The sequence below is a fragment of the Tamandua tetradactyla genome, chromosome 12 (genome assembly GCF_023851605.1).
Source record: "Tamandua tetradactyla isolate mTamTet1 chromosome 12, mTamTet1.pri, whole genome shotgun sequence".
NCBI classification, from domain to species: domain Eukaryota; kingdom Metazoa; phylum Chordata; class Mammalia; order Pilosa; family Myrmecophagidae; genus Tamandua; species Tamandua tetradactyla.
Window position 1 is genome coordinate 91,182,363 of NC_135338.1, and position 23,087 is coordinate 91,205,449.

A 23,087-nucleotide genomic window follows, 5' to 3' on the forward strand; every position below is an offset into this window, starting at 1 on the left:
GTTTTTTTTTTTTTTTACTATTATTACTACTTTTATTTCTCTTCTCTATATTAACATTTTATATCTTTTTCTGTTGTGTTGCTAGTTCCTCTAAACCGATGCAAATGTACTAAGAAACGATGATCATGCATCTATGTGATGATGTTAAGAATTACTGAGTGTATATGTAGAACGGTATGATTTCTAAATGTTGTGTTAATTTCTTTTTTTTTTCTTTCCGTTAATAAAAAAAAAAAAAACCGACTGTGGTGATGAATGTATAACTATATGATGATACTGTGAACCATGGTTGTATACTTTCGATGAGTATAGAGTATGTGAATATATCTCAATAAAATCGCATTAAAAAAAAAGAAGAAAATTGCCAAGACTTTTAGGTCAATTATTAAACAAAAACTTCCATTATCAACCTAAACAATCATTACTGGAAACTCGAAGGCAACTCCTGCCCATGAGAAGATGGCTAACACTGTGCAGCACGCAGAGTAGGCATCTCTCTTTCCACCTAACTCCACTGGACAGAGCCTCAGCCCACTCACCTCTTCCCCACCTTTCACGGTCCCCTTCTTTTCCAGACCCTTCCTGAGTAGCTTCAGCAAGTAGTCTGCGCGGGTCTGCAGCTGCTTCCCCTGAGGCTTTTTATCTGTCTCCACAGGCAGAATCTTCAACAGGAAAGGAAGAGAAGAACCCGCCACCACCCACATCCAGATTAGTGGATCAGGATAAACAGAAACAACAAAATCCTGAGCACAGTCCTTTCCCTCCCCAACCACCCAAGATATAAAGCCTCAGATCCTATCTCATGTCCATGGCTCCCAGTCACTGAAAATCCCTTATGAGCCGTTCTCATGTTACAAAATGGGATGGAGAAATCCAGCTCTCCCACTGGCTCCTACCTGTGCTGTTAACAGGGTAGAACAACTCAGGTAGGAGGGGCTTGTTGGCTTCATCTGCTAGAGCATCCCAGCCGTCGTGGATTTCCTCCTTCCAGGAGCAGGGAATCCCTGGAGCTAGGTTAAAGCTTCATTTTAGATTTAAAATGCTTCTTAGAGCATTGCCGGAGAGCACTGAGCTATGCCAGGACATGATGTGTTCTCTGCTACCACAGCTGGGCCTCTTCAGCCAGACTGTATTTTATCTCAATGCTTTTGGCAGGGTGCTGTCACCCTCTTAAAGCCCACATGTGATCAGCATTGTCTGATATGCCAGGAAAAGCCCTGTGAGGAGCATAAGATGGAGCAAATCCTACTAAGAATTGGAGCCTGTCAGCTTTCCTTGCTTACAGCTCTAAATATAGCCTTACTTGGTAAGCCTGATTTGCAATGGACAGGGTGGGAGGCTCAATTTTGTGGGAGAAGTGCAGCCAATATTTGATTCCATTACAAAAATACCAAGGTATGGTTCATTCCTTCTTTCCAAGTACAACTGAAATGATTGCTTCAAACTTAGTTTTAAAAGCAGGGCCAAAAACTATGGCCAAGAAATGTTTTTATTATTGAGAAACGTAACCCTGGTATTTGCTGTAATGAAATTAGGCCTATTATAAAATTAGAATTTTAAGATCCCGCTTCCTAAAGCTTCCAAAAAATTTTACCTATTGCCTTCCCCTTGATCTTCATCTATGAAACTGCCATAGTCCGTTACAGATGGTCATGTCTCCAAGGATCAAGAAATCCCAGGAATTTACTATTGTACTAATTTCCAACTTGTTTGCCACCAAAAATAGTTAAAAATGATTAACCAATATGAAGATATCATACAACAAATTTTCTAGACATCTCCAGCACCACAAAGTTACTTACTTTGTCAGTTAACTTAAGCTCTGGATCTGTTTTAATTAACTCCCAGTTTCCATAACCATGTTCATAAATTCCCAGCAACAGGCGAGAATCATCTTCCACTCCCCACTCTACATCAAAATGTGCAGCTTTGACACGACAGGTTAAGCAGTATCTAAAAGGATTTTAAAACCAGAAGGATATCAGAAGAGGGGCCTTTCTGATTTGGAAATGAACACAAACTAGCTCAACCATGGACAAAGTATTCTAACACGTTAAAAGACGATGAAAGCACCATATAACCGACTTCAAATCTATTTTCTTACGGTACAACCATCCACACATGAGCACATAATACACTTACTTTTTCTTTTCCTCTGGATCCACAGGGATAGATTTATGGAGCATCTCAAACTCTTCTTCATGTTGGATAATGGATTTTACATTAACCTGAACACCAGATATCTTGATTGTTGGGCCTCTCCTTTTTCCCGGTCCTTTTCCTAAAGTATAACAATTTCACATTAAATAAGAGTTCACAGAAGTTCCACAAAAAATATATCAGTAAACTCTGAACTCAACATATACCTCCAGCTTATTTATTGTTTGAACTTCAAAGATATACTCTATAAAGCAAAATATTTTCTCCGTATTGGTAAATAACCTCTGAGCAACTAGGCTATTTAAGATTAAGAATTCTTTTAATCCACTGATGTTTTAAATTGTACTTTAATCTTCCTATTTATTTTATACCACTTTAGTTCTAAAATTAATATACTAAACAGGAGTCTAAAGGTATAATAATAATGCTGAAGCTTTTTCTCTTGTATTTCTAATCATTTTACTAGCAGACATAAAAAAAAAACCAAGTCTTTTAAATAAAAACAAACCATCATTTAAGATTTCAATAAAATTGCATTCAAAAAAATTCTGAACGTTAAGTCCCCTAAATTATCTGATTTTTTTTGTTTTTTTATTAATTAAAGAAAAAAAGAAATTAACACAACATTTAGAAATCATTCCATTCTACATATGCAATCAGTAATTCTTAACATCATCACATAGATGCATGATCATCATTTCTTAGTACATTTGCATTGGTTTAGAAGAACTAGCAACATAACCGAAAAAGATATAGAATGTTAATATAGAGAAAAAAATAAAAGTAATAATAGTAAAATCAAAACAAAACAAAACAAAGCAAAACAAAAACCTATAGCTCAGATGCAGCTTCATTCAGTGTTTTAACATGATTACTTTACAATTAGGTATTATTGTGCTGTCCATTTTTGAGTTTTTGTATCTAGTCCTGTTGCACAGTCTGTATCCCTTCAGCTCCAATTACCCATTATCTTACCCTGTTTCTAAGTCCTGTTGGTCTCTGTTACCAATGACATATTCCAAGTTTATTCTCTAATGTCGGTTCACATCAGTGGGACCATTCAGTATTTGTCCTTTAGTTTTTGGCTAGACTCACTCAGCATAATGTTCTCTAGGTCCATCCATGTTATTACATGCTTCATAAGTTTATTCTGTCTTAAAGCTGCATAATATTCCATCGTATGTATATACCACAGTTTGCTTAGCCACTCGTCTGTTGATGGACATTTTGGCTATTTCCATCTCTTTGCAATTGTAAATAACGCTGCTATAAACATTGGTGTGCAAATGTCCATTTGTGTCTTTGCCCTTAAGTCCTCTGAGTAGATACCTAGCAATGGTATTGCTGGGTCGTATGGCAATTCTATATTCAGTTTTTTGAGGAACCGCCAAACTGCCCTCCACAGTGGTTGCACCATTTGACATTCCCACCAACAGTGGATAAGTGTGCCTCTTTCTCCGCATCTTCTCCAGCACTTGTCATTTTCTGTTTTGCTGATAATGGCCATTCTGGTGGGTGTGAGATGATATCTCATTGTGGTTTTGATTTGCATTTCTCTAATGGCCAGGGACACTGAGCATCTCTTCATGTGCCTTTTGGCCATTTGTGTTTCCTCTTCTGAGAGGTGTCTGTTCAAGTCTTTTTCCCATTTTGTAATTGGGTTGGCTGTCTTTTTGTTGTTGAGTTGGACAATCTCTTTATAAATTCTGGATACTAGACCTTTATCTGATATGTCGTTTCCAAATATTGTCTCCCATTGTGTAGGTTGTCTTTCTACTTTCTTGATGAAGTTCTTTGATGCACAAAAGTGTTTAATTTTGAGGAGCTCCCATTTATTTATTTCTTTCTTCAGTACTCTTGCTTTAGGTTTAAGGTCCATAAAACCGCCTCCAATTGTAAGTTTCATAAGATATCTCCCTACATTTTCCTCTAACTGTTTTATGGTCTTAGACCTAATGTTTAGATCTTTGATCCATTTTGAGTTAACTTTTGTATAGGGTGTGAGATACGGGTCTTCTTTCATTCTTTTGCATATGGATATCCAGTTCTCTAGGCAACATTTATTGAAGAGACTGTTCTGACCCAGGTGAGTTGGCTTGACTGCCTTATCAAAGATCAAATGTCCATAGATGAGAGGGTCTATTGTCCATAGATGAGAGGGTCTATTATCTGATTTTTAATGCCCACATTTTTGACATTAGATGTTCTTAAAGCAGATGTATAGCCATATTTCACGCATTAAAATTAAACAATTGCAAGACATGCTAAAGGTTAAATAAAAGCATTAATTCTAAAAAAAAAAACGAGATCAATACATCTGAAATGATGAAAAAAGGGAGGCATGCAAACATTACCCTAACCTAATTTTCAAATTAAGATGACCCTAGAAGTAGAAATTAAACCTAGTCATTCTAACCAAAGAGCCAAAGTTGCAATCCACTAGATAATGCCACTTGTTTATGGAAGGAAAGATGGTTCAGAGGCTGAGAAAGTATTTAAAATTTTTTTTAACATTCAAGTCAATGAGATGCCCCTATACTATAAACAATTTTTATAAACAGCTATTTAGGTATCCATCTAATCCACTAGGTTTTCATTTGCAAATGCTAGTCCCAATAGCACTGATGACAGCTGGTATAGAATGTGGCAAAATGGGAAAAACACTGTTCTGAACATCAGAAATGTGATTTATTCCCTAATCTACAAACTGCCTGCTCTCCCTTTAACACCTCACTTCTAGTTATTAATCTCTCCTCATCTGTAAAATAAAAGGATTTCAAAAGAAAAATGGGCAAAGGATAGAAGAGACAATTCACCAAAAACGAAATACAAATGGTTCCAAGACATATGAAAATGCTCAACCTCACTCATACTAAGAGAAATGCCGAGTACAAACATAAATATTCCATTTTTATCATCTATCAGGTAGGGAAAATTCAAAAGTACGAGAACATTTTGTTGGTGAAGAGGAAAGAGACATTCTCCTACACTGCTGGTAAGACTGTATATTGTAAAATTTGACAATACCCACCAATTCTAATTCTGGATTTTCATTTCTAATGGATACATTTGCACAAGTACAAAATGGCATTCATATAAGATTATTTACGGCACTGTAAAAATATTGGAAAGCTAAATATCCATCAATAGGAGACTAATTAAACAACTACAGTATGTCCATAATTGGATTACTCAACTCATAAAAGAAAAAGATTCTCCCATAATCCTTCACACTCTTCCTTTCCAATCCAGGCCCAGCAGGATAAGGGAGACAAGAAGGGCTGTTCTGCCATCAGTGTATTGGAAACCAAGCAGTACATCATCAACCTTCACAAATACATCCATAGCGTTGGGCTTCAAGAGGCATACCCCTTGAGGAATCAAGAAAAATCCAGAAGTATGCCATGAAGGAGACAAGAACACCAGATGTGCACATGAGCACCAGGCTCAACAAAGCTGTCTGCCAAAGGAATAAATAATGTTTCATGCTGTATCCATGTCATTGTTGTCCAGAAAACATACCAAGAATGTAGATTTACCAAAAAAGTTCTAAATCTACCTCTATAACCTTATACCACTTTCAAATACTTACAATCAATGTGGATGGAAAACTAACCATTGATTACCAAATAAAATTATAAAATTAAAAAGAAAAACAATCCGCGAGTGGGGAAAGAATGGAGTCATTTTTAACAAGTGATATGGAGATATACAGCTGCTATATAAAAAAAGATAAAACTGGCTAAAACAGAATGAAATCCAAGTGAATGCAAGATCTAATAGTAAAAATGAAATATATAGGTACACGGAGGAAAAAATACTCACAGGTAAATTCCTTTATATTCTAACAGTAAAGATAGTGTTTCTGATTCAACCATAAGCAGCAGGTTAAAAGATTAATAAACTGGACTGTATCTTTTCTTAAATTATCTGTATAAAAAACCACAAGCAAAATAAAAAGACAAATGACCAACTTCAGGAGAAATGTCACATAAAATCAGATAGAAAGCTCAAAAAAACTAAGAAAAAGACCAATAGCTCAATAGAAAATGGGCCAAAACTATGAACAGACAGTTCACAGAAAATGAAATGTAAAGGGCCCTGAGACGATGCACAACCTTGCTCCTCAGAAATCTAAACATCTGACAATATATTCTGTTTGTGAGACTCAGAAACAGGCACCAACAAATGTTGTTGGTGGTAATACAAATGGTACCATATTTAGGGAAGAGAATTTGACACTATTTAACCAAATTACATATGCATTTTCCCCTTGACCCAGCAATTCCTACTTTTAGAAATAATAAAGACATGCTGACAGGACAGGAAATGGTATATTCATTAGGCTATTAAATCATCGTGGCTTTGTTATGGCAAAAGGCTGAAACAATGCAAATATTCATTACTAGGGGACAATAAATTATGAATAAATAATAGTACATCTATTTACACTGTGAAGTTCTATGCGATTGTAAAAAGAGGGAGGATAGCCTCTATTATATAATGATATGGAGTGATCTTCAGGTACGAAAAGAGCAGAGTACACAGTGTTACTTTCTCTTTAAGAAAAAGGGGAATTACACATACACCGCTTTAATTTTTTAAAAGAAACAATGGAATGATAAACCCTGAAAACCACTGAAATGGTTACCTATGGGGGAATAAAAGAAAGCTGGGGACAGGGAAGAAAGCGAGAGCTTGCAAATGTACCATTTTTTACAGTTTTGACTTTGGACCATGTAAATGCTTTACATATTATAAAAAACATAATTAAAAAGAGAAAAGCAACCTTTAAAAGTTAGAAATACACAAAAACAAGTAAACCTGACCACTTATTAAGTTGGTGGCACAACCATACAGGGAAAGGAATGACTTCATATGATTGTAAAACCCAACATTTTGACTGTACATTGTTAGTGGAATGTATTCAAAGGACAAAAAGAAATGAAAAGAAACAGAACTTTACATTCACAGTCTTGTTTTTCACAATAATACAGGTGGTATTATTTCAAAATTTTTATATATATATATACATGTATGTACATATATATTGATACATATGCACCTTAATGTCAGATCAAGAAAATAATTCATTAGGTTTACATTTTTAGGAACAAAAGAGAAAACAGATATCAATAATCCTACATTTGAACTAGAAATCTCAGCCTGAACTCAGAGTACACCAAACACCAGTTTAGGAGAACTTAAACAATACCAGGAGAAAGCAGCCAGATCCAAAATGTGAACACTTATGGAAAAATTCAGGGTGCTGGGAAGAAGGGCAATGTCACAAGAAAATATCTAGAAAATACACTGTGAGATGGAAAGCAAACGGTACGAAACAGTGTGCTGCACTGCACATAATTTAAAAAGGGGGGAACATTCATTTTGTTTCACATATTTTTAAATTTCTAGAAAAAGATCAGAAACAACAGGGTTATATGTTTTCCATTTTTGAGCCATGTAAATGCATTACTCACTCAAAGTAATAAGAAGAAAAGCATTGTAAACTTAAAAGTTTACTCTGGGTGTATTCAGGGTGCTGTAAAAGGTTATAATCAGATCACTGTCCAAACCACTCAAGTTCCTTAAGTTTATTTCACAATAAAATAAAATACATTTTTTAAAAGCTGTGCCTAGATCCACGACATTTTTTTATTAATTAAAAAAAAATTAACTAGCACAACATTTAGAAATCATTCCATTCTACATATGCAATCAGTAATTCTTAATATCATCACATAGATGTATGATCATCATTTCTTAGTACATTTGCATCGATTTAGAAAAAGAAATAGAAAGACAACAGAAAAAGAAATAAAATGATAATATAGAGAAAAAAATAAAAATAAAGAATACAAAAAATATATATAAAAACAAACAAACAAACAAAAAAACTATAGCTCAGATGCAGCTTCATTCAGTGTTTTAACATAATTACATTACAATTAGGTAGTATTGTGCTGTCCATTTTTGAGTTTTTGTATCTAGTCCTGTTGCACAGTCTGTATCCCTTCAGCTCCAATTACCCATTATCTTACCCTGTTTCTAACTCCTGATGGTCTCTGTTACCAACGACATATTCCAAGTTTATTCTCTAATGTCGGTTCACATCAGTGGGACCATACAGTATTTGTCCTTTAGTTTTTGGCTAGTCTTACTCAGCATAATGTTCTCTAGGTCCATCCATGTTATTACATGCTTCATAAATTTATTCTGTCTTAAAGCTGCATAATATTCCATCGTATGTATATACCACAGTTTGTTTAGCCACTCGTCTGTTGATGGACATTTTGGCTGTTTCCATCTCTTTGCAATTGTAAATAACGCTGCTATAAACATCGGTGTGCAAATGTCCGTTTGTGTCTTTGCCCTAAGTCCTTTGAGTAGATATCTAGCAATGGTATTGCTGGGTCGTATGGCAATTCTATATTCAGTTTTTTGAGGAACAGCCAAACTGCCTTTCACAGTGGTTGCACCATTTGACATTCCCACCAACAGTGGATACGTGTGCCTCTTTCTCCGCATCCTCTCCAGCACTTGTCATTTCCTGTTTTGTTGATAATGGCCATTCTGGTGGGTGTGAGATGATATTTCATTGTGGTTTTGATTTGCATTTCTCTAACGGCCAGGGACATTGAGCATCTCTTCTCCATGACATTTTTTAATTCTATATATTTCAATAATATCTTTAAAGAGGCAATTCGTGAGATTGAGTACTTACATCATTCATTACTTAATAAAAGCTGACACTGCAAGCCAGACACCATGCTAAGCATTTACATGCACAGTCTTATTCAATTAACCATCCTGACCTCTAAGGTAGGTAACTTTTACTCCATTTTGCAAATGAAACTGTTGAAGGGATATAACTGCCCAAGGTCTTGTAGCTAGGAAATGGAGGAACCAAGATTTCAGATAATTGGCTGCCTCCAGCGCCTGAACCCTTAACCACAAATCAACTGAGCCTCCCTAGAACAGCCTTACTTAGCATAGTGAAGAGTGACAAGAGTGTGGGAGAAACAGCACAGATAAACCATAGCCCCGTGAACTGGAATGACAAAATCCCTGTCTGAGGTTCACTATGATGGTGTCCTTTAACAAAAATTACGTCAGAGCTCTCCCAAGCATCTCCACACTTCCCACTTTCAGAAAGATACCACATACGACAAGGCAGAAATACATTCTGGTGAGAAAAAACCAGATTTTTAAGTCAAATCCAATTACAACAAATTCTAGACCCATGAAAATTTCACTTTAACAAAAAATGCTTATAACATTCAACCAATATTGTACTGAACTCCAATTAATGCTTCAGGTCCTTTAAGTTTGTTTGCAACATAACAACATGTGTATGTATAGCCAAGATTGTTAGTGATGCTCATGGTCTACAACACCCCACACCTGCAGCCAAAATATGGCTGTGTCTATTTGACTCTGACCACTTGCCGCTTTACATCATTCAACCCAATTTAAACTTTTAAAAGAAACCATTTCATCTTATTGTCCCTCTACACCTTCTGCAAATCAACTTTATTTGTGAATAGATCTTTGAGATTTTACAACAATGAGGTCACACAAAGGCAGGTCAGAATTCACACCTCAAAGCATTCGAGATGCATGACATACAAGACTGTTTTTCTAGAAAAAAAAAAAAAAAGCCCTCTAGCAACAGAAATCTCCGCACAGAAGTGCTGGGTTTTGGAGACCACTGAAAGCAGACTTAACTTACCCTCGCTGGTATTTTCTTTCAGCTGTTCTTCATATTCTTGCATTGCTGACACACAGCTGTTGTGAATCAGTTCACCCAGGCGTTTCAGATCTGCCACAGACTTATCTACCAGCTCAGCATCTCGTGCTATGCACTCCAGTCTAAGGAATGACAAATATGGGACATTTCTAGGCCCCTTGTCCACTTTCTTATGTCACAAAAGATAACCAGTATCATCTATGCTTCCTTCTATACAGACACTTTTCCCTGTAAGGCTCTGACAAGAACAGAGACCAAAAGTTAAACTATTCCTTTTCCATCAAAAAGATACGTACCTAGGAATATTCCACAAAACAGGTTTCAGTATAGGCGAAAGGTTTCAATTAACTTGATAAAATAAATGGAGTGTCTGATAATGGTAGCCAGTGGAATGCCTGAAGGTTTTTGCATTAGTTTGCTTCTTTGTGCTTACCCTCCCTTCTGAGTCTACTCTGATTTACTGCGCATCTTCCTAGAAGCAAAGCAGTTACTTCTACAATATATTTCATTGATTTCCAAGTCATACAGAACATGTGAATGCATTAATGTCTAGATCTGGCCACCAAAAGATGCCAAGCCCACTTTTCTACTACACGCCATAGGATTTTATTTTAACAGTTAAATAAACTGGGTGGTCAGCAACATGCCAGAAAGATGCACCTGACTTTCTTAGTTTCGCTGTGGCTTACATCTCACTACATCCTTTCCAAATGGAGAGGACAAAGCAAAACACAAAGTCTGGGAGATTTCATTCATACCAAACGTTAATCAGTAGTAAGAGAAAGGAACCTGATATTTTCTTTAAATTGGCATTATTATTTAGTGGATGGACTGCTGACTCTTGTACAAAGAAAAATGCCAAACTAATTGAAATAGAGGCTTTCGTTAAAATCCAACTTCTGAATTCACTGTGTGAATGCTTGTAGAATAGTAACAGCTAAACTTTTTGGAAGGTACTATTGGCAAGATGTTTTAAGCTCTTTGCAGTTAATGCTAATGACAGCCCTATCAAGTAACAGAAAATAAAATCACAAAGAGCCCCTTAACTTTCACATTACTAGAATATAAAAGTAACTACATATATTTCTCTGAATTATCTGAACACCTCTTATGGCAACTATTTCTTCATACTATAGTTTTGAATGTATTTGCTTCATTTTCCCTCACTACGGTAAAATCCCTCTGCGGATGGTCTGTCCTTATCTTTGTCACCCCTCTGACATGTACTCGTAGGCATCCAATTACTAAATGTCATTTAAAGAAGCTTTCAGGTGGGAAGGGGGAATCTTCTTAGCATTAGGACTAAATGGAAAATATTACCATTAAAAAAACCCTACAACATAATAAAAGTGAAAAAGAGGATAAAAAGAAATTATTACTGAGCTTACCGTTCAAGAGGAAGGCCAAACTTCTTATATGCCTTGATAAACCTAAGAATAAGACCAATAAAATGCCTTAAAAAACAGGGAACAATATCAGCTATATTGATGCCAATATATCCCATGATGAAATATGAACCACGTAAACTGTCCAAAACAGATTAAGCCCAATCTCTGCAAGAGCCACTAGATGAATGAATGAATATTATATATTCTTGAAACTGGTCAACTGGGGAATAAGATGCCCATAAGAGGCTTGGGAAAACTCTGTCATAAATAACTCTGAAGGGGAGAAACACTTTCAAACGGCAGAGTAAGAACATATAAAAATTCATTCCTTCATAAAAGCAATAAGAACACTTTCAAAAATCATCAAAATGAACTTTGTCAGAATTCTAGAAATTAAACAAAAGTTTGCAGCAATGTGAAAATCATTTGTTCAAGAAAAGTGGCTGAACCTCACTAAGAACAGGAAGCTTTCTTTTTAACTTGCCTTATTCCCATTTTCTCTCCTTAACTCCACAACAGTCTTAAAAACTAACACCTTTGTAACTCAGTAGCTGTGAAAAAGAGCAACATAGTAGCCACTCAATGGGGCCAAACTGTTTGGAGCTTTCCAACAGGCCCATCCCCAGAGAACTGTGACTAATTGTCCTGTCCAGCAGCTCACTGAAAAGTTCCATTCCCAGGGACTGTTTTTATTTGATCTCAGAGTCCACTGCATGCCAACAGCCCTACCCATAGTTCACTGGTCAAAACCAATCAGCAGCAAACCTCTAACGTTACAGTTGCCTGATAAATTACCAGCTGGGGCTAACAAGAAAATGAATAAAAACTGAAAAGATGCAGGTTACCATCAAATATACCAACATAGAAAATAATGGGAATCCAAGAAGGAGAGAAGACAGAAAATGGGGGAGAAAGGATATTTTTAGAAATAATGGCCAAAAATTTCCTAAATCTGTTGAAAAATTTTAATCTGCAGATCAAAGAAGCTTAATAAACTCCAAATAGGATAAATGTAGAGATCTGCACCTTTTCACACCATATTCTAACTATCAAAAGACAAAGAGCATCTCAAAAGAAGAAAGAGAAAAACAAGTCATCAAGTACAAGGAATACTCAATAAGATTAACAGCTGACCTCTCATCAGAAACCAGGGAGGGCACAAGACAGTGGGATGACATATTTAAAATGCACAAAGAAAATGACTGCTAACCAATGTTTTATATTCAGCAAAACCATGCCACAAAAAATTAAGAAGAAATTAAGACATTCTCAGATAAACACTGAGAGAATTCAGTGCCAACAGATCTTCCCTAAAAGAAATACTAACGTGTATCAGTAAGAGAGAAATGAAGGACACTAGACAGCAACTCAGATTCAAATAATGAATGAAAAGCACTGGTAAAGGTACTTATAAGTAAATGTAAAGACAGCATATAAATGCATTTTTGTTTGCAACTGCTTACTTCTGTCTAAAATGACAACAATATAAAGCCATAATTATAAAACTGTTCATGGGCTTATAAAGTATACAGATAAAATTTGTATGACAATTGCATAAAGAAGCGGGAAGAAACCAAGCTATACTGGAGCAAAGTTTTGGTATACTATTGAAATTAAGGGTAAATCCAGGCAGACACCACGACAGTCCCTCACCAGCAGCCATGGTCAACCCCACCATGTTCTTCAACATCAACAATGAGCCCTTGGGCCACATCTCCTTTGAACTGTTTGCAGACAAAGTTTCAATGACAGCAGAAAATTTTTGTGCTCTGTGCACTGGGGAGACAGGATTTGGTTATAAGGGTTCCTTCTTTCACAGAATTATTCCTGGTCTTATGTGCCAGCTTTTGACTTCATATACTATAACAGCACTGGTGTCAAGTCCATTTACAGGGAGAAGTTTGATGATGAGAACTTCATCCTGATGCATAAGGGGCCTGCCATCTTGTCCATAGCCAATGCTGGAACCAACACAAACAGTTCCCAGTTTTTCATCTCCACTGCTAAGACTCACTAGTTGGATGGCAATCACATGGTCTCTGGCAAAGTAAGAGAGGACATGAATATTGTGGAAACTGTGGAGCACTTCGAGTCCAGGAATGGTAAGACCAGCAAGATCACCATTGCTGATGGTGAACAAATCTGAAAAATTTGATTTGCGTTTTGTCTTAACCACCAGACCATTCCTTTCGTAGCTCAGGAGAACATCCCACCTCCCCTGGTCTGCCTCAGTATCCTAACATTGTGCTCTTGCTGCAGTTCTTTGGGTTCTACATTATCCTCCCATTCCAAGTCTAGCGACATTGCAAAAAAGTTTATGACTATGAAATAAACCTTAAACAACTGCTCTAGTTTGCTAGCTGTCAGAATGCAATAAAAAAGCAATGGAATGGCTTTTAAGAAGGGGAATTTAATAAGTTGTTTACAGTTCTAAGGCTGAGAAAATGTCCCAGTTAAGGCAAGTCTATAAAAATGCTCAAATTAAGGCACCAATAAGAGGTTACCATCACTCAAGAAAGATTAATGAAGTTCAGGACTTCTCTGTCAACTGGAAAGGCAGGTGATGAATATGGCAACCTCTGCTAGCTTTCTCTCCAGGCCTCTTGCTTCAGGAAGCTCTCCAGGGGCATTCTCCTTCCAAAGGCTGCTGGCTGGTGGATTCTGTGGTTCTCTGGTCATTCTGAAGCTCTCTTCAAAATGCTTCCTCTTTTAAAGAATTCCAGTAAAGTAATCAAGACCCACTTGGAATGTGTAGAGTCATATCTCCCTCTACTCATAAGTTCATATCCACAATTGGGTGAGTCACATTTCCATGGGGATAACCTAATTAAGTTTCTGACCTATATTACTGAATAGGGAGTAAGAGAAATGGCTGCTCCCACAAGACTGATCAGGATTAAAACATGGCTGTTCAAGGGTACATAAATCTTTTCAAACTGGCACAACAATCAAAAAAAAAGATGGCAAACCCCAACTAAATTGTTTTAAGTTGAAGAAGCAAATTGTAATTTCCAGGGAAATCACAAAGAAAATTACTTTAAAACCAGATTATAAGAAACAATAAGGGAACTGAACACTAAAGAAGGCAGTACTGGGAGAATAAAGGAAAAAAATGCAAAAGACATATAGAAAACAAAATGCAGGTGTAAATTTTGGTAATATAAATGTAATTAAAATAAACTATACTACATCACATCAAACATAAATGGATTAAATACCCTAGTCAAAAGGAAGAGACTGGCAGAATACAGTAAAAAGAAAATATGATCCAGCTACATGCTGCCAAGAAGAGGCACAAGTTCAATTCAGAGGCACAAAAAGGCCGAAAGAGAATGAATGGAAAAAGATACCATGCCAACAGTGCCCAAAATAGAACTGTACTGGCTATATGAATAACAGACAAATTAGACTTTAAGACAGACATTATATGATGATAAAAGGATTAAAACATCAGGAAGACAATCATAAAATACATGGAACTAATGACAGTGCCCCAAAGTACCTGAAGCAAAAACAAACAGATCTGAAAGGGAAAGATGGAGAAGTCATAAATAAAAGTTGGAAACTTCAACACCTCACTTTCACTAATGGATAAAACAACTAGGCAGAAGACCAATAAGGTAAAAGAAGACTTGAATACCACTAACAAACACCCATAGAACATGCCAAACAATGCTGAATATGTTTTCTTCTCAAAATAATCCTAGGGGCAGGAGAAGATAGGAGGCAGGGTATATACGAAACAAGACTGGCCACAAACTAAAAATTGTTAAGACTGAGTGATAAGCATTGGGGGGGATGGAGTGCCGTTCTATTCTGTCAGCAAGTATATATAATTTATTTGCACTGTTCCATAAAAAACAAAGAAAAGAAATAGATTAAACATATAAGGGGGAAAAAAATTTCAAACCCTCAAACCTTAAAGACTATTTGATAGGATTATAAAGTGGGTTGGCCCATAAAGTTAACTACTTTCACACTTACTATTTTCTTTAGGTGTAAGAAAAATAAAACATGGAACTGGGGCAGGGAAAGCGGTTTTGAAATAACAATTTTAGATCCCTTTGGTGGGGGCAGGCAGAAGGGTATGAACCATACACAAACAAATGTTGAATTAATACTAACAGAAATGTCTAAAATTGATTAAGTGAAAAAAACATGCTGCAGAACAATATATGTTGTGTCAACTATTATTGAACCCAATCAAATTACTACTAAACCATTATCAGCCCTAACTCTGTTAAGGAAAAGGAATGAGATATGGGTGGTGGTGTGGGTAGCCTTATCTGTACAATTTAAATCTCATAATTATATTGATATCACTTGCTATATATACAGATAGATATGTGTATTTATGTATGTATGCATGTGGGTGAGTGTATTCACATTCTGGAATTGAAATAAAAAAAAAAAAAACAATTCAGACCAAGTTTATCTCCAAAATGTTCTAAATAACCAAAGAACAAAGGGGAACAAGAAGAGATAAGCAACAAGCAAGAGAGATCTGAACTGAGGAAAACCTTAGACAAGGAAGACTGGGAATGACTCAGTTTCCCTTGCCTTTATTGTTAGGTGTCAGCCTCTGCCTATACTGTCACAACTGTTGGGGATCCAATGAGCCCAAGTCTTACAGCAAACAATCAGTTGCCACCAACCTTCGGATCTCTGCATCAGTAAACCCCTCCACAAGGTCCTTCCGCACACTTCGGGGGCGCCCTCTGCGTTTTGGCTTCTTGTCATCATCAGAGTCATCTGTCTCACTCTCAGAGGCAGAGGATCTCTGGGCCTGCCTCTTGGACTCAGTGTCAGAGTCACTGTCATTTGTCTGAGCCTGAAAAAGAAAAAGTCAAACTGTAGCAAATGCCAAGTCCAAGAGACCTAGGAACTAAGAACAGCCCATGTTAATTCTTTAGTACTCAAAACTTCCCATCATATCATACAAGTCAATTTTCTTTTAACAAATAAAGGGGCAAATGTCATGTGATGAACAAAGGACGGCTTGGGACCTCATACTTTCAGAGATGTATTATAATGTAATAAGTGAAGTGGAATAAAAATACTTGGATTCAAGGCTTACTTCCTTGGCCAAGATATGCCACTTCTTTGTAAAGCCTTTGCTTTCTCACGTGTAAAAAAAAAAAAAGGATAGCAGCACCTAAAACATGAGTTTTTAATAAATGAAAAAGCACTTAGAATAGTATTCAACAAACGGTAGCCAGTGTTAGTTAATATGAATTCACCAATTCTTGGACAAATTGGAGATTGTTATCTCTCACAAACTGGGTAATAATGTTTGTCCTACCCATTTCAATGTTGTTGCAAAAATTAATATAAATAGTCCATGTGACAATGCTTTGCAAATTGTTCCTTGCTTATGGCTGCTATGTAATCTTTTACTAAGCATTTATAACAAGCACTATAGCACAAAAAAGTTTGACTCTGAAAGTAGAAGGCAGTGTCTATTAGAATCAAATTGTTAGGGGCTTTAAAAGGCAAAATACAAGCTCCCATCAAATTCAGATTCAGTTCAGCCATTTCACCAAGAGTCAATCTGTAAAGAACAAATGTCTCAAGGGTATGCTCATGAGACCTTGTGCATTTTTCCGTTTTCCTTTGCTAGGTTTCCTACAAAAATAACTGTCCTAGAGCCCTCCAGAGCAGTGATACAGTCTCTTTCTTGAATATTCAGCATTTCTATAGCTTTCACAGCACAGAAGCACTTTCACTTCTTTCATCTCACTCAATCACCTTTTTAGTAGAACTCCGAATTCGAGGCAGCATATAAATTTCTTCCAGTTCCTTCTGTCGCTCTTCCTCCTCTACTTTCTTCCTTTGCTCTTCTGGAATGATTTCATCCCAATCCTTGTGAGGACGCTCATCCAGCTCTTCCTCATCTTCCATTGTCGCAAAATTGGCAACCTTAAAACAAAAGGACAATCCAATATCTGACTGACATTTCCCAATTTCCTAAGCACCACCAGTAATACTACCAGCTCATTTAGTGTTTTTTTTCAATCTAAGTGTGATTAAGCAACATAAGACTTCTGTGATATTACCTAAGCAGATAATTTTCTAATTTCTGCCTAATCTACCCCTCAAATCAAAACTTTAAATTCACCAGCAATTTTACTAAAAAGTTGAGAAACAGAATTAAAGATATAAATTATCTCTACAGTCTTATTGCTAAAGCATGTTTTCTAATAAATATGACACTAATTGAAAATTTTATTTAGATGATAAAAATGTCAAATATTCGAGAGGGGGCCAAGATGGTGGCTTAGTAAGGTACATGCGTCTTAGTTCCTCCTCCAGAGCAACTACTAGGTGACCAGAAACAGTGCAGAACAGCTCCCGGGGCCACAGCAGGGAACGGACACACAGTGTACCCCAGTCCGGACTGGCTAGACCATCTGCGAGACTCCGCTGCAGTGAGCTACCCGAGCAGCGCGCGCTTCCCCGGGTCGCGGCGGCTGGTGGCCAGTGCCCCTCCCTCCCTCCTTCCTAGACCAGCTGAGAGTCTTGGAGAGGCAAGTTTCCCAAGCCGCGGCGGCCGGCGCCCCTCTTTCGTGGGCTTCTTCCCGGACCAGCTACGAGTCTCGGATCAGCGGGCTCCCCAAGTCATGGTGGGCGGCGACTGGCGCCGCTCCCCCGCGGGCAGCTTCCCGGTCTGGCGGCAGGTCTCGGATCGGCGAGTTCCCCAGGCTGCGGCGGCCGGTGCCCCTCCCCCACAGGTGGCTTCCCGGTCCAGTGGCGAGTTCCCCGGGCCGTGGTGGCCAGCGACCGGTGCCTCTCCCCCACAGGTGGCTGCCCGGAGGGAGAGGAGGGAGTTTCCGAAAGTGGCAGGGTCTGGGTCCAACCAAACACCAATACTGGCATTTATAAAGGAGCCACAACATCTTTTGCTGGTGGGCCCCGCAGACAGACAAGCGCCACCTACTGGGCAGGATAAAAAAACAGAGTCCAGAGACCTCACAGGAAAATCTTTCAACCTGCTGGGTCTCACACTCAGGGAAATCTGATAAAATGCCCAGACGCCAGCAAAAAATAACAAATCACACCAGGAAAATTGAAGATATGACCCAGTCAAAGGAACAAACCAATAGTTCAAATGAGATACAGGAGCTGAGACAACTAATTCTGAATATACGAACGGAAATGGAAAACCTCTTCAAAAACCAAATCAATAAATTGAGGGAGGACATGAAGAAGGCAAGGGATGAACAAAAAGAAGAAATGGAAAGTCTGAAAAAACAAATCACAGAATTTATGGGAATGAAAGATACAGTACAAGAGATGAAAAAAAAACAATGGAAACCTACAATGGTAGACTTCAAGAGACAGAGGTTAGAATTAATGAACTGGAGGAGGGAACATCTGAAATCCAAAAAGAAACAGAAACTATAGGGAAAAGAATGGAAAAATTTGAGCAGGGGCTCAGGGAATTGAATGATAATATGAAGCGCACAAATATACGTGTTGTGGGTGTCCCAGAAGAAGAAGAGAAGGGAAAAGGAGGAGAAAAACTAATGGAAGAAATCATCACTGAAAACTTCCCAACTCTTATGAAAGACCTAAAATTACAGATCCAAGAAGTGCAGTGCACCCCAAAGAGAATAGATCCAAATAGGCGTTCTCCAAGACACTTACTAGTTAGAATGTTAGAGGTCAAAGAGAAAGAGAGGATCTTGAAAGCAGCAAGAGAAAAACAATCCATCACATACAAGGGAAACCCAATAAGACTATGTGTAGATTCCTCAGCAGAAACCATGGAGGCAAGAAGACAGTGGGATGATATACTTAAATTACTAAAAGAGAAAAACTGCCAACCAAGACTTCTATATCCAGCAAAATTGTCCTTCAAAAATGAGGGAGAAATTAAAATATTTTCAGACAAAAAGTCACTGAGAGAATTTTGACCAAGAGACCAGCTCTGCAAGAAATACTAAAGGGAGCATTAGAGTCAGATATGAAAAGACAGTAGAGAGAGGTGTGGAGAAGAGTGTAGAAAGAAGGAAAATTAAATATGATATATATAATACAAAAGGCAAAATGGTAGAGGAAAGTATTACCCAAAGAGTAATAACACTAAATGTTAATGGACTGAATTCCCCAATCAAAAGACATAGACTGGCAGAACGGATTAAAAAACAGGATTCTTCTATATGCTGTCTACAGGAAACACCTCTTAGACCCAAAGATAAACATAGGTTGAAAGTGAAAGGTTGGGAAAAAATATTTCATGCAAATAACAACCAGAAAAGAGCAGGAGTAGCTATACTAATATCCAACAAATTAGACTTCAAATGTAAAACAGTTAAAAGAGACAAAGAAGGACACTATCTACTAATAAAAGGAACAATTCAACAAGAAAACATAACAATCATAAATATTTACACACCAAATCAGAATGCCCCAAAATACGTGAGGAATACACTGCAAATACTGAAAAGGGAAATAGACGCATCTACCATAATAGTTGGAGACTTCAATTCCCCACTCTCATCAATGGACAGAACATCTAGACAGAGGATCAATAAAGAAACAGAGAACTTGAATATTACAATAAATGAGCTAGACTAAACAGACATTTATAGGACATTACACCCCACAACAGCAGGATACACCTTTTTCTCAAGTGCTCATGGATCATTCTCAAGGATAGACCATATGCTGGGTCACAAAGCAAGTCTCAAAAAATTTTAAAAGATTGAAATCATACACAACACTTTCTCAGATCATAAAAGAATGAAGTTGGAAATCAATAATAGGCAGAGTGCCAGAAAATTCACAAATACGTGGAGGCTCAACAACACACTCTTAACCAGTGGGTCAAGGGAGAAATTACAAGAGAAATTAGTAAATATCTCGAGGCGAATGAAAATGAAAACACAACATATCAAAACCTATGGGACGCAGCAAAGGCAGTGCTAAGAGGGAACTTTATTGCCCTAAACGCCTATATCAAAAAAGAAGAAAGGGCAAAAATTCGGGAATTAACTGTCCACTTGGAAGAACTGGAGAAAGAACAGCAAACTAACCCCAAAGCAAGCAAAAGGAAAGAAATAACAAAGATTAGAGCAGAAATAAATGAAATTGAGAACATGAAAACAATAGAGAAAATCAATAAGACCAGAAGTTGGTTCTATGAGAAAATCAACAAGATTGATGGGCCCTTAGCAAGATTGACAAAAAGAAGAATAGAGAGGACGCAAATAAATAAGATCAGAAATGAAAGAGGAAACATAACCACTGACCTCACAGAAATAAAGGAGGTAATAACAGGATACTATGAACAACTTTACGCTAATAAATACAACAATATAGATGAAATGGACGGGTTCCTGGAAAGACATGAACAACCAACTTTGACTCAAGAAGAAATAGATGACCTCAACAAACCAATCACAAGTAAAGAAATTGAATCAGTCATTCAAAAGCTTCCCAAAAAGAAAAGTCCAGGACCAGACGGCTTCACATGTGAATTCTACCAAACATTCCAGAAAGAATTAATACCAACCCTGCTCAAACTCTTCAAAAAAACTGAAGTGGAGGGAAAGCTACCTAATTCATTCTATGAAGCCAACATCACCCTCATACCAAAACCAGGCAAAGATATTACAAAAAAAGAAAACTACAGACCAATCTCTCTAATGAATATAGATGCAAAAATCCTCAATAAAATTCTAGCAAATCGAATCCAGCAACACATTAAAAGAATTATACATCATGACCAAGTAGGATTCATCCCAGGTATGCAAGGATGGCTCAACATAAGAAAATCAATTAATGTAATACACCATATCAACAAATTAAAGCAGAAAAATCACATGATCATCTCAATTGATGCAGAGAAGGCATGTGACAAGATTCAACATCCTTTCCTGTTGAAAACACTTCAAAGGATAGGAATACAAGGAAACCTCCTTAAAATGATAGAGGGAATATATGAAAAACTCACAGCTAATATCATCCTCAATGGGGAAAAATTGAAAACTTTCCCCCTAAGATCAGGAACAAGACAAGGATGTCCATTATCACCACTGTTATTCAACATCGTGTTGGAGGTTCTAGCCAGAGCAATTAGACAAGAAAAAGAAATACAAGGCATCAAAATCGGAAAGGAAGAAGTAAAACTATCACTGTTTGCAGATGATATGATACTATATGTCGAAAACCCTGAAAAATCCACAGCAAAACTACTAGAGCTAATAAATGAGTACAGCAAAGTAGCAGGTTACAAGATCAACATTCAAAAATCTGTAGTGTTTCTATACACTCGCAATGAACAAGCTGAGGGGGAAATCAAGAAACGACTTCCATTTACAATTGCAACTAAAAGAATAAAATACTTAGGAATAAATTTAACTAAAGAGACAAAAGACCTATACAAAGAAAACTACAAAAAACTGTTAAAAGAAATCACAGAAGACCTAAATAGATGGAAGGGCATACCATGTTCATGGATTGGAAGACTAAATATAGTTAAGATGTCAATCCTACCTAAATTGATTTACAGATTCAACACAATACCAATCAAAATCCCAACAACTTATTTTTCAGAAATAGAAAAACCAATAAGCAAATTTATCTGGAAGGGCAGGGTGCCCTGAATTGCTAAAAGTATCTTGAGGAAAAAAAACGAAGCTGGAGGTCTCACTCTGCCTGACTTTAAGGCATATTATGAAGCCACAGTGGTCAAAACAGCATGGTACTGGCATAAAGATAGATATATCAACCAATGGAATCAAATAGAGTGCTCAGATATAGACCCTCTCATCTATGGACATTTGATCTTTGATAAGGCAGTCAAGCCAACTCACCTGGGTCAGAACAGTCTCTTCAATAAATGGTGTCTAGAGAACTGGATATCCATATGCAAAAGAATGAAAGAGGACCCGTATCTCACACCCTATACAAAAGTTAACTCAAAATGGATCAAAGATCTAAACATTAGGTCTAAGACCATAAAACAGTTAGAGGAAAATGTAGGGAGATATCTTATGAAACTTATAATTGGAGGTGGTTTTATGGACCTTAAACCTAAAGCAAGAGCACTGAAGAAAGAAAGAAAGAAATGGGAGCTCCTCAAAATTAAACACTTTTGTGCATCAAAGAACTTCATCAAGAAAGTAGAAAGACAACCTACACAATGGGAGACAATATTTGGAAACGACATATCAGATAAAGGTCTAGTATCCAGAATTTATAAAGAGATTGTTCATCTCAACAACAAAAAGACAGCCAACCCAATTACAAAATGGGAAAAAGACTTGAACGGACACCTCTCAGAAGAGGAAATACAAATGGCCAAAAGGCACATGAAGAGATGCTCAGTGTCCCTGGCCATTAGAGAAATGCAAATCAAAACCACAATGAGATATCATCTCACACCCACCAGAATGGCCATTATCAGCAAAACAGAAAATGACAAGTGCTGGAGAGGATGTGGAGAAAGAGGCACATTTATTCACTGTTGGTGGGAATGTCAAATGGTGCAACCACTGTGGAAGGCAGTTTGGCGGTTCCTCAAAAAGCTGAATAAAGAATTGCCATACAACCCAGCAATACTATTGCTAGGTATCTACTCAGAGGACTTAAGGGCAAAGACACAAACGGACATTTGCACACCAATGTTTATAGCAGCATTATTTACAATTCCAAAGAGACGGAAACAGCCAAAATGTCCATCAACAGATGAGTGGCTAAACAAACTGTGGTATATACATACGATGAAATATTATGCAGCTTTAAGACAGAATAAACTTATGAAGCATGTAATAACATGAATG

General features: G+C 37.2%; 1 protein-coding gene across 8 annotated transcripts in view; it reads right to left on the bottom strand.

The window, feature by feature from the left end:
* Window positions 1–23,087, bottom strand: part of CHD2 (chromodomain helicase DNA binding protein 2) — a 179,146-nt gene that overhangs the window by 42,914 nt on the left and 113,145 nt on the right. For all 8 annotated transcript variants that reach the window (XM_077124105.1, XM_077124107.1, XM_077124108.1 and 5 more), the window contains 7 exons: window positions 17,047–17,217; window positions 15,954–16,129; window positions 11,299–11,340; window positions 9,893–10,032; window positions 2,143–2,281; window positions 1,803–1,953; window positions 540–662 (listed from right to left, as the gene is read on the bottom strand). In XM_077124105.1, coding sequence (XP_076980220.1) covers window positions 540–662; window positions 1,803–1,953; window positions 2,143–2,281; window positions 9,893–10,032; window positions 11,299–11,340; window positions 15,954–16,129; window positions 17,047–17,217 — 942 coding nt within the window. The remainder of the gene's footprint in view (window positions 1–539; window positions 663–1,802; window positions 1,954–2,142; window positions 2,282–9,892; window positions 10,033–11,298; window positions 11,341–15,953; window positions 16,130–17,046; window positions 17,218–23,087) is intronic.